The following is a 16,180-nucleotide window of genomic DNA, read 5'->3' as shown; positions in this document are numbered from 1 at the left end:
ATATTGAATGTCAGAATTGCAGTTAATGCCTAAACTTAACACTTATATGTATATGACCTTCTGCCTGCCCCTGGACCCAGCTACCTGCCTCCTCCTGTGGTCTTTTACAATTAAACACCTGCTGCGCCCTGCGTTTGAAACCAGCTCTCTGTCTCCCCTCATGTTCAATACACTAACCTTAAAATGCAGAGCTAATGCCTAGACTTAACCTTAAACACTTTGAAATTTGACGTTTGGAACAACTTAGAAATGTGGCGTTTGAGAAACTATTCTGATGTGAGACTGTGAGAGCTTTTTGTGAAGGATGTGGGCGGAAATATTTTTGAGACCCGTAATATATAGCTCAATGGATCTATAATGCTATAGAGTATTATTACTTGTGTTGACATAGCCTAGATTTTCTCCTCATTAAGGGGAACTGATATACATGCATCATTTTGTCATATTATAATTGGAATACAAACGATCCTGAGAAAAATCTGAAATGGATGTTTTTTAATTAAAATGATTAAAAACTACACTATCTGCACACTTTACAAGCACTTAATACAGAGTCTTTAAGGATATTACATGGATGAAAATTAAATTAACATAGCTTCAGACATACATGCTTTGAGCAAAATGAATTAACATTATGGTAAAACAAAATGGAGAGGTTGTTTAAAATAAACATTAAACAAAACAAAAGCTTTGTGCTTTTCTATCCAACATAAAATAAAATGTAATTCTACAATTTAACCTCCCTGTTTTGCAAATGCCTCATGATATACACACCTCTTTCTTAAGAGTTATGGACATTTTATCAACAGATAATGGAAACCAACCGAGACATTTTGTGTAAAACAACAAATCCAAACCCCTTAATGTAACAATATTACAGGCCTTTCTTTGGTTTTGATATAACCATATGATATCAGGTACATCTTTGATTTCTCATAGCTGCATGAATTTTGCCCAATCTAAAGTTAGGCCTTCAAACCCAAAGGGATGGGTAGGAACACAGTGATTATAAGAACATGCTATTCTTTCCCTCTACTCCCCAAGAGTTAGGAATGCATCTTTATATAATTGATTGTCTTAAACAAAAATAAGGCATAAGGTAGTAGATTTGTCAATAGAGTTAGCTTAACTTTTTTTCTGAGCTACAAATGCTAGCAATATTTTTTGTTTTTTAATGTATGCGCTCAAAGATTGGGGGTCGCTAAACCAACTCTAATTGGTATAATATCTGCTCTTAAGAAGCCACAACAACTCTCCTCTTCCTTTTCACCAAAACACCTCAATTTCTTAACATGGCACACCTGACACAATTAATTAAGTGGCTCAGCACAGCTCATACAAAAAAAGTTGCTCTGTCCTGACATCTGAATCCTGTGCAGTGCCCTGAGCTGCAGGCACTAATGATCAATAAATTACAATAGGAAGGAGAGAAAACATGGTCAGAAAGGCTTCAAAGGACTCACAGCTCATGCAGAACAAAGGGACCTGTGCACAACAAGGGCTTGTTTTTAGTTAGGATTGCCCTTGGTGTTGGTAAGAGGATCCCACTTTGAACCCCCTCTATCTTCATCCCTACCCTCTGTGTCCCCCTGGGGTGGGAAAGGCCATTGGGTCTGTGAGAATGTGCACAATCACACCTGTAGCACAGAAAGTGTGTGTGTGTGTGTGTGTGTGTGTGTGTGTGTGTGTGTGTGTGTGTGTGTGTGTGTGTGTGTGTGTGTGTGTGTGTGTGTGTGTGTGTGTGTGTGTGTGTGTGTGTGTGTGTGTGCTTACGTGTGAAAATCAGCCCACTCCATCTCTACTGTTTAGTTAGCCACTTCAGACATGCCAATGTGGTTTGAGATTAAGCCAATCATAGTCTGAGGTTTCAGTGATAAACAAAGAAACAAGATCTGCATAGCCACATAATGTGGGTTGTGTGTCTTAAGTATTTATTTTCTTCTTTAAAAGAGTGGAAAAATGTGAACTCAAGGAGGCTGGGGGTTGGTGATTGGGCGACTGTTTAAGGGGGGATCTTGTAAATAAAGTGATTGTTGGATTTAATGTTGGGATCTGTGCTTCTAATGGTTGAATATCATGAATGTTTTTAGTGCATCGAAGCTACATTGAAATACAAAATAACATTAAAAGTTTAGTTTTTTTCATAATTTAGAAGAAATATATTACACAAATTCAAATTTTATATTAAACAACAAATAAACAAAATATTTATATAAAAAAGATAAGGTAGAGAGAAATGCTAAATGTTTTTGGGCATAAGTGAACATTTTCTCAAATTTGGCTCAAATAAATATAAAAAAGGTCAACTGTATTATCTAGTTCAGACATACTACACTAGAACAGTTTGCAGACACAATGAAGAAATATATAGGCCTACCATGAGTAAAAATAAAGAAAACAGTCCAAGAAACTAAAAAGACAGGAATCCATAAAATTCCTGCTTCAAAAAACCACTTCTCTGCTAAAGTCCTGGACAGTCCTCAGAATATCAGCTATTGTTCTGCTACATAGATGATCAATACATTAACGACTTTACAGGGGAGTTTCACTCAAATACATAATGTTGTTCATTTTGAATAAGCATTGCTTACTGTACCTCCAAGGACTGATCCATCCTAGTATAGATAATAAATGCAATTTTCAAGCAATGCATAACTACTTTGAGACGATGGATTGTTCTTGATGATCTTTCATGGACTGATGGATGAATCTCCAAACCGCTCACAAAATAAAAGCTTCAGGATCAATTGACATGTATACATTAGCAATACAGCCACAAGTCATCTAGGGCAGTTTCTGAGTCATGTGAAGCAAACATCCTGTTTGACTTCTGTTTTCACATAACAGTCAAAGGCCGTTGAGGCAGTACAGTCACTGTTCTGGATGTTTAGCTCGTAACGCCAAGAAAGGTATCCCTTATCTGAGGGATAAGGATAGTTTTGGTCTCGTTGGCTGATCAGCCACAATAGCACTTGCATTTTTACCGTTCATCAGCTGCATAGAATGAATGGATGTGAAAGTTTTGCCTTTTCATAGTCTATGGTATGCATGTTGTACCTGTTTTTCAGAAGAACCCGATACAGTATATTACTATGGCTTATTTGTTCTAACACGATAACATCTATTTGCAGTTATTTTGCAGTTCTTACTCATCAATTGAAAATAATGAGATTTGTATGGCTTTCAGAGTCTCAGAGAATAGTCCCTGTCACAGTGCAGGGTGTACCCATGGCCTTCATAAAGGCCACCTCTGGCCATGGCATTCTGACAGACATTGAATGTCTTTGGTCAACTAGGAAAAGGGTACGAAGCGAGTGCGGGATAAATAAAAGACAAACATGCAACATTTATTTTTGGGGGAAGGATTCATCTTTTTTTGTTTCATATAACTTCTTGACTTTTGCTTTCTCTCTCTCTTCTCTGTCCTACATATCCTCTAGTTGTCTAACAGTCAGTAGGGCCTCCAGACAGATTCGTCCATGCGTCCAGACCCGCTCATGGTCGTAGGGGAGTTGCTGTGGCTTCCATCCGCCTCCACCCCCTCGCTCTGGTTGCTCAGGCCCTGGATTATCAGGCTGTTGCCAACTCCAGAGGCTGAGGCCCCCGAGCAGGGCAGCAGGCGGCTGGGGGAGCGCTCACCCCCGGTCCCACCTGGGCCCACCATGGAGAACTGGTAGGAGCCGGACCCGGTGCCGTAGTACAGGTGGTAGGGGGAGGAATTGGACTGGAAGTGGCTTCCCTGGTTCTGGTTGCCTGGGTAGGGCGGGGGCAGGTAGGTGTGGTAGCGGGAGGAGGCAGACATTCCCGTCACACTGAGGCCTCCGATGCCCGTGCTGGAGGGGTTGGCTGAGTAGGTGAAGGCTCCTGGGTAGTGCATACGTGGGTCTGAGAAACGGGGGTCAGTCAGCGGGGACAGAGAGGGGAAGGAGGTCCTCTGGGGGAAGAGATCAGCGGTGGGACCTGAGAGAGGGAGAGAGAAACAACACATTTGGTTTAGAGACTCCTGGTGCACATAGATGTCATACATGACCTGCCCATGAAAATGTTTCAGAGTCAAAGTGAGATAGGGAGAGTCAGAATTCATTCCACTGACAGGAAGCTGTAGTAAAGTACCACGTCCCCAACTGACAGTGTAGATCTACAACCCTACAAACACTATCTAGTTAGAAGTAATGAACTGACAGTAACAGGTCAGTAACAGTCATGAAGCTGTGACAGCACATCAGCAAATAAATCTGTGAAGTTATGAGAGAGTCCTCAACCTCAGAATACTCCCAGTCCTCCTACACAACCATTCCAGCTAAACCAGAGGAACCTACAGTAACATCATTCTCTGTTATTTCAAATAATTAAAAGGAGCTAACACTGAGAGCTTGTTGTGCATTGTGGGCTGTTGTGTAATTCTACATAAATCACACTGAAGAGAGGGAACAGGAAACTACAGAGATAACCGTCACATTCAGACACAAATAGGGGGAGGGAGGGAGGGAGAGAGCAGCCCGGTCTCATAGACTAGATGTTACATAGTATATGTAAATCCAAGACATTCAAATGAGTGTAATATGTTACGTTTGGTATGGTTACATAAGACAGAAGATTACTTAAGTCAAAAATGAAAGGAGGGTGATTGGTCGGGCTGGATGCGTAAGCGTATAACGCGAACATCTAGCAACCCATAGGTTGCATGTTCGAATCTCGTCATGGACAACTTTAGCTAATTAGCAACTTTGCAACTACTTACTACTTTTTAGCTACTTTGCAACTACTTAGCATGTTAGCTAACCCTTGCCCTAACATTAACCATTGAACCTAACTCCTAACTTTAACGCTTTAACCTAACTTCTAACTCTAATCTTAACTCTAACCTTAACCCTAGCTAACGTTAGCCACCTAGCTAATGTTAGCATTAGCCACCTAGCTAAAACTAGCCACAACAAATTGGAATTCGTATCATATCATACGTATTGCTAATTCGTAATATATTGTACGAATTGTAATTCTTAACATATCATACGAATTGCAATTTATAACATATCATACTAAATGGAGGATGGACATCCAGAAATGAATACATACCAGGGGTTGGAACTGGTTCAGGAAACCGAAAAGCATAAAGTAACAAAGATTTTCAAGTAACAGAAACAGAACCTGGAACATACTGTTCCATACTGTTCCAGAAGAGAACAGTTATTTTAAAAGCATGGGAAACGGTTAATAATGTTCTTTTAAGTTCCAGTTTTTTTTTCTAGTTCCACAACAAAGCACAAAAAAGTGCCTATGCATTGTCTTCACTCTGTCACTCAGAAACTTGTTCCAGTGTCTCTCTGCAAGCTAAAAATATTTGCCTGTGTGTGTGCGTGTTTAGGCTACCTCTCCTCCCCCCTCCGAAGCATAGGCTTTTTTAATTAGCTAGAAAATAATGGATTAACTCTTTCAATGCTAGTTAAGGAGGCCTAGTTATCACGTTTCAAGTTGGATTTATTAACTACAAAAAGGTTAGATGTGTTTTAATTCTGCTACCGCTCTACACACACACAACTTGTTAGCTAGCTAGCTCAAAGGACATTCAAAGTACCCCCATAGAAACCACTCCTCCTAGGTATAATTATGTGGACCTAATTCAGATAATGCATGTCATAACAAGATGCCCAGTGCTTCAAGCCTCCTCCTCAACTCTCTCTCGCTCTCTACCCACCCGCAAAATTTCAGTTGCATGTTGTGCCATAGGCTACACTGTCCATCACCGTGTAAACAACTAGCCTACTCTATCCGTACTGATTGGTGAAGTAATTCAATGAGCTAAATGTAAAAAAAAGGTTGATTTCACAGGTTCAAAAAGAAACAGAAAGATGCGATATAAACCGGGAACTTTTTTGGGGGTTCGAACCGGTTCAGAACTTTATTTGGCTGGTTGGAACAGTGGAACCAAACAAAAACAAATTGTCATTCTGTTCAGAATGCAATGATTGGAAAATTATGTAGGTTCCAACCTATGATATGGAGTGTCTCGGATTTATGTACAGAATAATATGAAATGCTCTGAGACCAAGTTGGTGAAAAAGAGTGGTAGAGAGAGAGAAAGAGAAAGAAAGAGAAAGAGAGAGAGAGTCAGAGAGAGAATGTGTGTGTTCTATGTATTTGTGTATTTTGTAAAAGTAACCAAACCGGATCAATGTCACAGACCAGTCAGTGCTAAACTATCCTGAAGTGTAGTCGCATAGGTAACACAGTACACAAAAGCCAGCTGTTTTGAGTCAAATTTCCACGCATTCCCTAATTTATTCAACTGACAGAGGAAATTCAGATCATGCTCAAGTGTTTGACGCTGCAGTTTTCCTCGCTGGGATTTGGAGCAGCTCCTGTCACCAGTTTATTTCCTTAAGCACAACACCATACTGCCCCACAAAAACCAAGGCATGACTGCAGGGTTAGGCTGATCTGGCAGTTCTTTCCAAACACAACATGAGCTGTGTGTGTATATGTGTCTCAGTCTTCTCATTCATCTGCTGCCACCTACTGTACTGTAGTATCTGGGTTTGATAGGCGCATACAAGGACAGATGAGGACATGACTGCACACACCATGCATTTAATGTATGCACCTAGGCCTTCAGCTAGTCTACCTGTTGAATCAGACATAGTTAACCCATAAAGGACCCACTGGGCACAGATGTCAGTCAAACGTCTAGTTTTGATTTACAGTTGGTTGAGTTGTCAACGTGAAATCAACAAAAAATATCGCCATGTCATTGGATTTAGGTTAAAAGTTGGATGAAAAAAACATGAAATTCCCTTATGTTGATGACTTTTTTTGCAAATCCACATCACATAGATTTTGGGGGGTTGAAATGATGTGGAAACAACATTGACTCAACCAGTTTATGCCCAGTGGGGCTCCACTTACAATTACCAATATTGACAATAGTGACAGCATCAGCTGATTAATGTGACAGACAAACATTTGATTAGTTTTTTTTGTGTGATGTAGGCTTCCATAAACCAATAAACGGCAGTTTAATATCGCTCTCTTGATCAGTTTAATTTCTCTTTGGCAGGCAGTCAAGAATGAAGGTTTGCTCAGGGTGCGGCAGTCAATCACCTATTGGAGGCCAACGGGAGTAGGCCAATGGGAGCCATAGAACACCTGATAACTGTCACTCATCTCTGAGTACTGTCTGACTGGTTTGTTGTTACTGTAGCCAGGGTTTTGGAATAAGAAATATGTTTTATAATCAGAATTCTGAGACTTTTATTATAGTGTCACCATTTAGACTTTATGTCAGGGATTTTTATTCTGACAATACCTTTCCCCATGCTCACCTGCGCGGGGGATTCACCTGAGTCAATTATGTGCTACAGCTACTACAGCTACTATTCGAATTAAACTATATAGAAAGGAACGTCATTGTAACTCGATTCTTTAGCAATGGGCCCTCACAGAAAGTGATAGATAATTAAGTCAATAAATTAGGGTTACATTACTACCTAAAACAGTTATAGTTGGCCAAGATTTTACAAGACGGGCGCAATTTGCATTGTAGCCTAATAGCATCCTGCCAAAGCTATGTTTCATTAAGTAGGCCAACTGTCGTTACTGTAAACTGCAAGGATTGAAAAATATGATTGTTTGCCTATACTTTTTATAATCTTAAATTTGTCATGCAGCAATTAATAATGAACCCCACGGAAACCAGACACGTGGCCTTCGGTTAACGAGGCATGCAACATGCAGGTGTGCCAGTTATTGTGAAGTGCCGTAAGTCTCCCCATCTTGCTATCTTGCAACTATATACAGTAAGTCATCCCTTCAATTCTCTATATGCAATTGCACACGGTTTAGTGCAGTGGAGGCTGCTGAGGGGAGGACGGCTCATAATAATGGCTTTCATCAAGCAAATGGAACGGCATCAAACCATGTGTTTGATGTAGCTGATACCATTCCACTAATTCCGCTCCAGCCATTAGCACAAGCCCGTCCACCCCAATTAAGGTGCCACCAACCTCCTGTAGTTTAGTGGCATACATTTTATCTAGATGAACTGTACATAGGCTAATGGGCTGCATAATGTTCTGTCTGTTTGTAGCTGATTTTTTGTACATAAGCAGTAGTGGCAGTTTGATACTGGGTAAGGTGGGAATGTAAGTATGCAATGTATGCTCTAGAATTTGTTTGACTTTGACTTCCTTGTCCTGAGCTTCAGTGGCTTAAAAGAGACATTGTGAATACAACAGGTGTGACGTAGTTACTTGCCAACCACACACACACACACACACACACACACACACACACACACACACACACACACACACACACACACACACACACACACACACACACACACACACACACACACACACACACACACACACACACACACACACACACACACACACACACACACACACAGTCTGATTCCACTTGATTTGGTGTTGATGGGTTCAGTGTAAAATGTGGATTTGGATGGCATAGAAACTACACAGTACAAGTCAAAAGTTTGGACAAACCAACTCATTTGAAAATAGTACAAATAAAGAAAAACCCTTGAATGAGTAGGTTTGTCCCAACTTTTGACTGGTACTGTATATACAGGGTTGGAGTCATTTCAACCACTCCACAAATGTATTTTTAACAAACTATAGTTTTGGCAAGTCGGTTAGGACATCTACTTTGTGCATGACACAAGTCATTTTTCCAACAATTGTTTACAGACAGATTATTTAATTTATAATTCACTGTATCTCAATTCCAGTGGGTCAGAAGTTTACATACACGAAGTTGACTGTGCCTTTAAACAGCTTGGAATATTCCAGAAAACTATGTCATGGCTTTAGAAGCTTCTGATAGGCTAGTTGACATCATTTGAGTCAATTGGAGGTGTACCTGTGGATGTATTTCAAGGCCTACCTTCAAACCCAGTGACTCTTTGCTTGACATCATGGGAAAATCAAAAGAAATCAGCCAAGACCTCAGAAAAACATTTGTTGACCTCCACAAGTCTGGTTCATCCTTGGGAGCAATTTCCAAATGCCTGAAGGTACCATGATAAGCTGTACAAACAATAGTACACAAGTATAAACACCATGGGACCACGCAGCCTCATACTGCTCAAAGGAGACGCATTCTGTCTCCTAGAGATGAACGTACTTTGGTGTCGAAAAGTGCAAATCAATCCCAGAACAACAGTAAAGGCCCTTGTGAAGATGCTGGAGGAAACAGGTACAAAAGTATCTATATCCACAGTAAAATGAGTCCTATATCGACATAACCTGAAAGGCTACTCAGCAAGGAAGAAGCCACTGCTCCAAAACTGCCATAACAAAGCCAGGCTATGGTTTGCAACTGCACATGGGGACAAAGATTGTACTTGTTGGAGAAATGTCCTCTGGTCTGATGAAACAAACATAGAACTGTTTGGCCATAATGACCATCGTTATGTTTGGAGGAAAAAGGGGGAGGCTTGTAAGCCGAAGAACATCATCCCAACCGTGAAGCACAGGGGTGGCAGCATCATGTTGTGGGGGTGCTTGCTGCAGGAGGGACTGGTGCACGTTTGACCCAAGTTAAACAATTGAAAGGCAATGCTACCAAATACTAATTGAGAGTATGTTAACTTCTTACCCACTGGTAATGTGATGAAAGAAATAAAAGCTGAAATAAATAATTCTCTCTACTATTATTCTGACATTTCACGTTCTTAAAATAAAGTGGTGATCCTAACTGACCTAAGACAGGGAATTTTTTACAAGGATTACATGTCAGGAATTGTGAAAAACTGAGTTGAAATGTATTTGGCTAAGGTGCATGTAAACTTCCAACTTCAACTGTATATATAGTGCATTCGGAAAGTATTCAGACCCCTTCCATTTTGCCATTTTTTAAAAACGTTAAAGCTATATTCTAAAATTGATTAAATTAAAAATGTTCCTCATCAATCTACACACAATACCCCATAATGACAAAGGGAAAATAGAAATACCTTATTAATATATGTTTTCAAACCCTTTGCTATGAGACTTGAAATTGAGCTCAGGTGCATCCTGTTTCCATTGATCATCCTTGAGATGTTTCTAAAATACAACTTTAATGGAGTCCACCTGTGGTAAATTCAATGGACATGATTCAATGGACATGATTTGGAAAGGCACACACATGTGGTCATAAGGTCCTGCAGTTGACAGTGCATGTCAGAGCAAAAACCAAGCCATGAGTTCGAAGGAATTTTCCGTAGAGCTCTGAGACAGGATTGTGTCGAGGAAGGGTACCAAAACATGTCTGCAGCATTGAAGGTCCCCAAGAACACAGTGGCCTCCATCTTTCTTAAATGGAAGAATTTTGGAACCATCAAGACTCTTCCTAGAGCTGGCCGCCCGGCCAAACTGAGCAATTGGGGGAGAAGGGCCTTGGTCAGGGAGATGACCAAGAACCCGATGGTCACTCTGACGGAGCTCCAGAGTTCCTCTGTGGAGATGGGAGAACCTTCCAGGAGGACAACCATCTCTGCAGCACTTTAGCCAATTATGCCTTTATGGTAGAGTGGCCAGACAGAAGACACTCATCAGTAAAAGGCACATGACAGCCCGCTTGGAGTTTGCCAAAAGGCACCTAAAGACTCTGAGACCATGAGAAGCAAGATTCTCTGGTCTGATGAAACCAAGATTGAACTCTTTGGCCAGAATGCCAAGGATCACATCTGGAGGCAGCAAGCCTACGGTAAAGAATGGTGGTGGCAGCATGATGTTGTGGGGATGTTTTTCTGCAGCAGGGACTGGGAGATTAGTCAGGATCGAGGGAAAGATGAACGGAGGAAAGTACAGAGAGATCCTTGATGAAAACTTTCTCCAGAGCACTCAGGAACTCAGACTGGGGCAAAGGTTAACCTTCCAACAGGACACCAACCCTAAGCACACAGCCAAGACAATGCAGGAGTGGCTTCGAGTTTCCTTGAGTGGCCCAGCCAGAGCCCGGACTTGAACCTGATTGAACATCTCTGGAGAGACAGCGACATTTCCCATCTAACCTGACAGAGCTTGAGAGGACGTGCAGAGAAGAATACAGGTATGCCTAGATTGTAGCGTCATACCCAAGAAGACTTGAGGCTGTAATCGGTGCTTCAACAAAGTACAGAGTAAATGGTCTGAATACTTATGGAAATGTGATATTTTTTATTTTTAGTACATTTGCAAAAAATGATAACCTGTTTTTGCTTTGTCATTATGGGGTATTGTGTGAAGATTGATTTGGGGGAAAAAAACTATTGAATCAATTTTAGAATACTGCTGTAACGTAACAAAATGTGGAAAAAGTCAAGGGGTCTGAAAACCTTCCGAATGCACTGTATTTAAAGTATATTTTTAATATATCTTCCTTTATAATTTCCCCATAGACAACAACACTTAGGCTTCTACTTCCAGCTTACACATACTATACACATTTTACTGACACAGTTTATTTTACAATAGTTCTCTTTTGTTTGTTTTTAGTCCCATCCTTCAGCTACCTTCAACCTCTCCCAAGACATTCTGTATTTGTGAAACAGCAAGCGCTTGCACGCCACAGCCCTGAGGGGGTAGGATGCTGAACTTGCGTGCCACAGTCTTGTTGAAATGTCTTTCCCCTACGTCTGGAGAACTGGGTATATTTTCAGCAACAAAAAAAATCTGTTCCTTTGTAATTTCCACGGCTTCTGCTTCATTTTTTACAGGGACACATTTATTTTCTGCAGTTGAAATTCTCTTATTTTCCGGATAAGGGGGGTGCATGAGGAGGGTTAGGGGTCTGTTTCTTTTTCCAGAGTCTAGCAGGCCCCGGAGTCGGGCCCCATATCTGATTTCACGCAAGGAAAATCCAAACCTTCAGCTGCTGTCGATTCGGGAGAAGTGGAGTCAGCCCCCCCTGTCTCTCTCTCTCTGTCTCTTCCTGCTGAATATATGCTTTAGGGTAGAGCTGGGATTTGTGGCACGGGGACTTGATGGCTCTGGTGGCTGTGGCCCACCCCACACATGATCTCTATTTAATTGTCGCCAGTTGAATCGTGTTGACTAAATTGTGGCGGGGACAGGCTCCTGTATTTCGTCAGGGGAAACTCAACTGGACACTTATCAAAACACCTTAATGGGGTTGTGTTGTGTCACAACCTTGGCGGTCAGCCAGCCAGAGAGCACCCACCACAACCGTTCCCCTCTCAGCAGTTCAGCGGCTCCCCCTAGAGGAGTGGGTTAGATAAATAACGCCATACTCACAAACATAACCACAGTTTTGCAATCTTCTTTTTTTATTCACCCTGTTTGCTACCCTGATCCACACACAGCCACCTCCTCCTCTCTCTGCCAGCTAGGTATAGACCTAGGCCCTAGGCTCTGCCGCAGGACTGGGGAGGAGGAGTGGTGGATCTATGGCACAGGGTCCTGACGGGGCCTAGCTGGTAGCAGGGGCCCACCCAACACATGATCTCCATTAGGCTCAGCTGAAACGTGTTGACTAAATTGCAGGGACATGAGAGGGGATGAACCCCAGAGGGCTGGCTGGCGCGGCCCACCGTCTGTGATGTTCCCACTCTAAAAGTGGTGGCTTGGAATCAAGTTTTTTTTAAGAGAACACAGTGTTCTAGTGCGTTCCTCCCTTTCCCTCACTCCCTTGCTTGTGTGCGTGCTCCCATATTGAGTTCTGCCACACAGCAGGGCGGGGGAAATCTCTCTCTCTCTCTCTCTCTCTCTCTCTCTCTCTCTCTCTCTCTCTCTCTCTCTCTCTCTCTCTCTCTCTCTCTCTCTCTCTCTCTCTCTCTCTCTCTCTCTCTCTCTCTGTCACACTCTCTCTCTCTGAGGTCCACTAGTCCACAGTCAAGCGTGTAACCCAGATACGGAGGGAGGTTTGCCTCATTTGCTTATGGGAGAAACTGATTTTGGTTGTTAACATAAGGACGAGCAGAGGCCGCCAGCGAGGTGTGTGTGGAGGGGTGAAGGGATGCAAATCCAGGTGCTCACCTGTGAAATGTTTACTCTGAATGCAAACGTCGACAAATAGCACCCAGGGAATGGTGTCTCAGGCAAATGAGCGGAGAGGTGGGAAAGAGAGGAAGAAAACCTCAGATCAGGCTGGCCCAGAGAGAGATAGATGGAGAGATATATCTATTCTCCTTTCATCTCCCCCACAGACCGCAGCCAGAGACAAGTGACTGTCCCATGCTTCCCAGACCATCACTGATTTGAGATGTGATGAGAGTTTTTATAGTTTTTATTATTGACCAAATGCTACAAGGATGGTCACAGTTGACATCAGTATGGCCAAGCAATACAAAGCCAGGCAAATCATGTTGGTCCACAAGCCAAAGAATAGGAGACACAAATGAACACAAATGATCTGTAGATGTTTGTATAAGCGCTTAGGCCTTGGGGTCAGAGCTTCGCATCTGATGCAAATAGAATAACACGTCAACAACCCCAAAGACCTATCCATGGTAGCCACTGTAACATGTGAGCCAAGCAAGTTTTGCATGGCCCTATTTATCACTAGCAACACGATCGAGGCATTAGGGAGTTTGTGATGATAAAACACAGAGATTTTCCTAATGTATCAACGAACCAGATATGATTTAGGAGTTTGGATAACTAAATTACCTGGATGGGTTCTATTAATATTTGTTATTGCTAAAGAGTTTGCAAGATCTGGCCAGGTGGCATGTACACTCCTATGTATTATTTATTGTCATACTAATTTATTTCTATTTCAGTCTCTTTGGAATTGGGTTGGAATTTCATGATTAGACATTGGGACCTCAACCTCAATAACAATAGTCCCCATCAAACGTCAATTCTACTTTTCACAACTTAGTGAATATCTTGCTCTGAAATGAATATCTGGCAAGGGAATTTGCCAATCTATACATTCCATCTCCTCATTCTAAATCAGGGGAAAATTATGAAACTGCTCTGTTGTTTTTGGAAATCACTGACAGTCACACCTAAAATACTGTTTTACCCCAGGGGCTTTCCTCATCAAACATATTGAAAACTTCCAGCAAGCCCAACTGATCAGTCCTACAGAAGGGTGTGTGAGTACAAGGAGCATCTAGGAGTAACATGGAAGGGTGTGTGAGCAGATGACTCAGCAGGTCTGGTGCGGTGGTTTCTGGGAAGAGGACGGGTGGGTGGCTGAGTGGCTGTGAGGCAGGAGAAGAAGAGTGCCAAAACACCATGATGGAGGGAAGCAGGGAGGGAGGGAGAGGGGAGCTACGGGGTGTTCTGGAATGTTCTGGGATCCAGAGCCCTGAGGGCAAACCGAAACACATTCCCAAAAATGTCACAACGAGTGGAACACCCATTGCCATACCCATAGTTCGAGCTTTTCCAATATCTCTATATTCATTGCACTGTGTCAGAAAAATGTTTGATTAACTATTGATGTACAATTATGATGCAGAATTTCTCAATTTGTGTCCTTAGCTCCTCTTGATGAGGTTATATTGTGTGAATTGTCTTGGGTGATATGTATATGTAGTCCAAGACTGGTAATTATGGTAATCTCTTATTGCTCGCCACACCTCTTATACTGTGCCATGATTGGGCCTGGCATGTTATGATTGAGCCTCAGAAACCAACAAACAACACTTGCAAACATCTTGCCATACTGGCCTGCACACACACGCAAAAAATTTGGGGTCATCTAAGGAGAGCAGAATGTTTGTTGTGTTTACTTCGTACTGTTGAGAGAGCGAGAGAGAGAGAGAGAGAGAGAGAGAGAGAGAGAGAGAGAGAGAGAGAGAGAGAGAGAGAGAGAGAGAGAGAGAGAGAGAGAGAGAGATAATTATAAAATAATGGAGAGAAAGCACAAGTGAGAAGAAAGACGATTCAGATGAGTTTTGGAGGATAGGACCCAGGGCAGAGTATATATTATATCTCTCTTACTTGACCATCTGAGGTCGTCCTCCACTTTGCATGTCTTCAGAGCTGGTGGGTCAATCTGGTCAGACCACAGGGCTGCAATGAACACAGATATTATGTGTTAATTAAGGAGAATTTAGACATGACACTAGCCTGCTAATACTGTAGCCTGGGCAGGTACTGAATCTGTGCGGTATGACAAAAACCTCATAACATGAGTGTTTCTAATTCTGGTGCACAGTACAAGTACAAGGTATTTAGAGATAATTGTTTCAGGTTATGATTCTGTAGTTATGTGCACTTAATGAGTCTCCTCAATGCCCTAAAAAAAGCTTGCAACATGTTTGGGGAACTGTCTACCTGTGACAGGTCTGTCTGTGCTGACTGAGCAGAGAGAAGGGCAGAGGGGGAGCTCTCACTGGAGTGAGACTGGAGAGAGGGCCTGGGAAAGCAGGGCTGATGGGTTGTTGGAGCTAACAAGAATATTTTGGTCTCTCAAGGGGCTGGTGAGCGGAGGTGTGAGGCCTTTGTTGGCCTGTCCAGTCAGCCTGTCAGGGAGAGAAGAATCCCTACTGGCGCAGCGCGTGGGACCCTGGTTCACACTCAACGGCCACACCGCAGGAGGCTGACAATTTGACATGCAAATAGTGTCTGTTTGCTCTCGGTCTGAGATGGGGCAGTTGTTACAAGCCAACCTGCACGAACCATGGACCTCAAACACCCATGCTTGTACACACACACATGCACAAACATTCTCATACAAACCCTAGTACACATACAGATTCATAGAGACACTGTCATATATCTCCTGTTAATATATTTGTATGACAGTTTTATCTATTAATGTACAATTATGAAACAGAATGTGTCAAATGTTGTCCTTAGCTGTTCTTGAAGATGTTATATAGTGTGAATAGTCTCAGGTGATATGTATATGTAGTCCAAGCCTCCTCAATTATCCTCTCTCTGTATTTTTCATGCCTCTTGTCTCAGACAGTTAACACAGACACACACACACACACACACACACACACACACACACACACACGCGCACAAACATTCTCATAAACACTAGTACACATACAGATTCATAGGCATACATATTTGCATGGCAGTTTTCCATTAACATACATTAACTAAGGCCTGGAGAGTACTCTGGTCATGTCCCTGGCCCTCATCCTGCTACAGTAACACTACGCTACAGTATGAGGTGAGGAACAACATCCTAACCGCTATATTAGCAGTGGTGATCCTGACCTTGAGAGGGGCCAGGAACAGGGAGGGAGGGGTCGTTCACCTATGCC

The 16,180-nt window shown here is 42.3% G+C and overlaps 1 protein-coding gene across 3 annotated transcripts in view; it reads right to left on the bottom strand.

Annotated features, from left to right (window-relative positions):
• Window positions 1-1,033: 1,033 nt before the first annotated feature.
• The window catches only part of LOC110498012 (runt-related transcription factor 3), an 82,190-nt gene continuing 67,043 nt past the window's right edge, over window positions 1,034-16,180 (bottom strand). For 2 of the 3 annotated variants that reach the window (XM_036954936.1, XM_036954937.1), the window contains exons 7-8: window positions 14,901-14,972; window positions 1,034-3,960 (exon numbers count right to left, since the gene is read on the bottom strand). In XM_036954936.1, coding sequence (XP_036810831.1) covers window positions 3,452-3,960; window positions 14,901-14,972 — 581 coding nt within the window. In that variant the 3' untranslated portion in view covers window positions 1,034-3,451. The remainder of the gene's footprint in view (window positions 3,961-14,900; window positions 14,973-16,180) is intronic. The other variant, XM_036954938.1, reaches the window with a different exon arrangement.

Source organism: Oncorhynchus mykiss, chromosome 19, assembly GCF_013265735.2.
Source record: "Oncorhynchus mykiss isolate Arlee chromosome 19, USDA_OmykA_1.1, whole genome shotgun sequence".
Lineage (NCBI taxonomy): Eukaryota > Metazoa > Chordata > Actinopteri > Salmoniformes > Salmonidae > Oncorhynchus > Oncorhynchus mykiss.
This window is presented reverse-complemented; position numbering and strand designations above follow the sequence as displayed.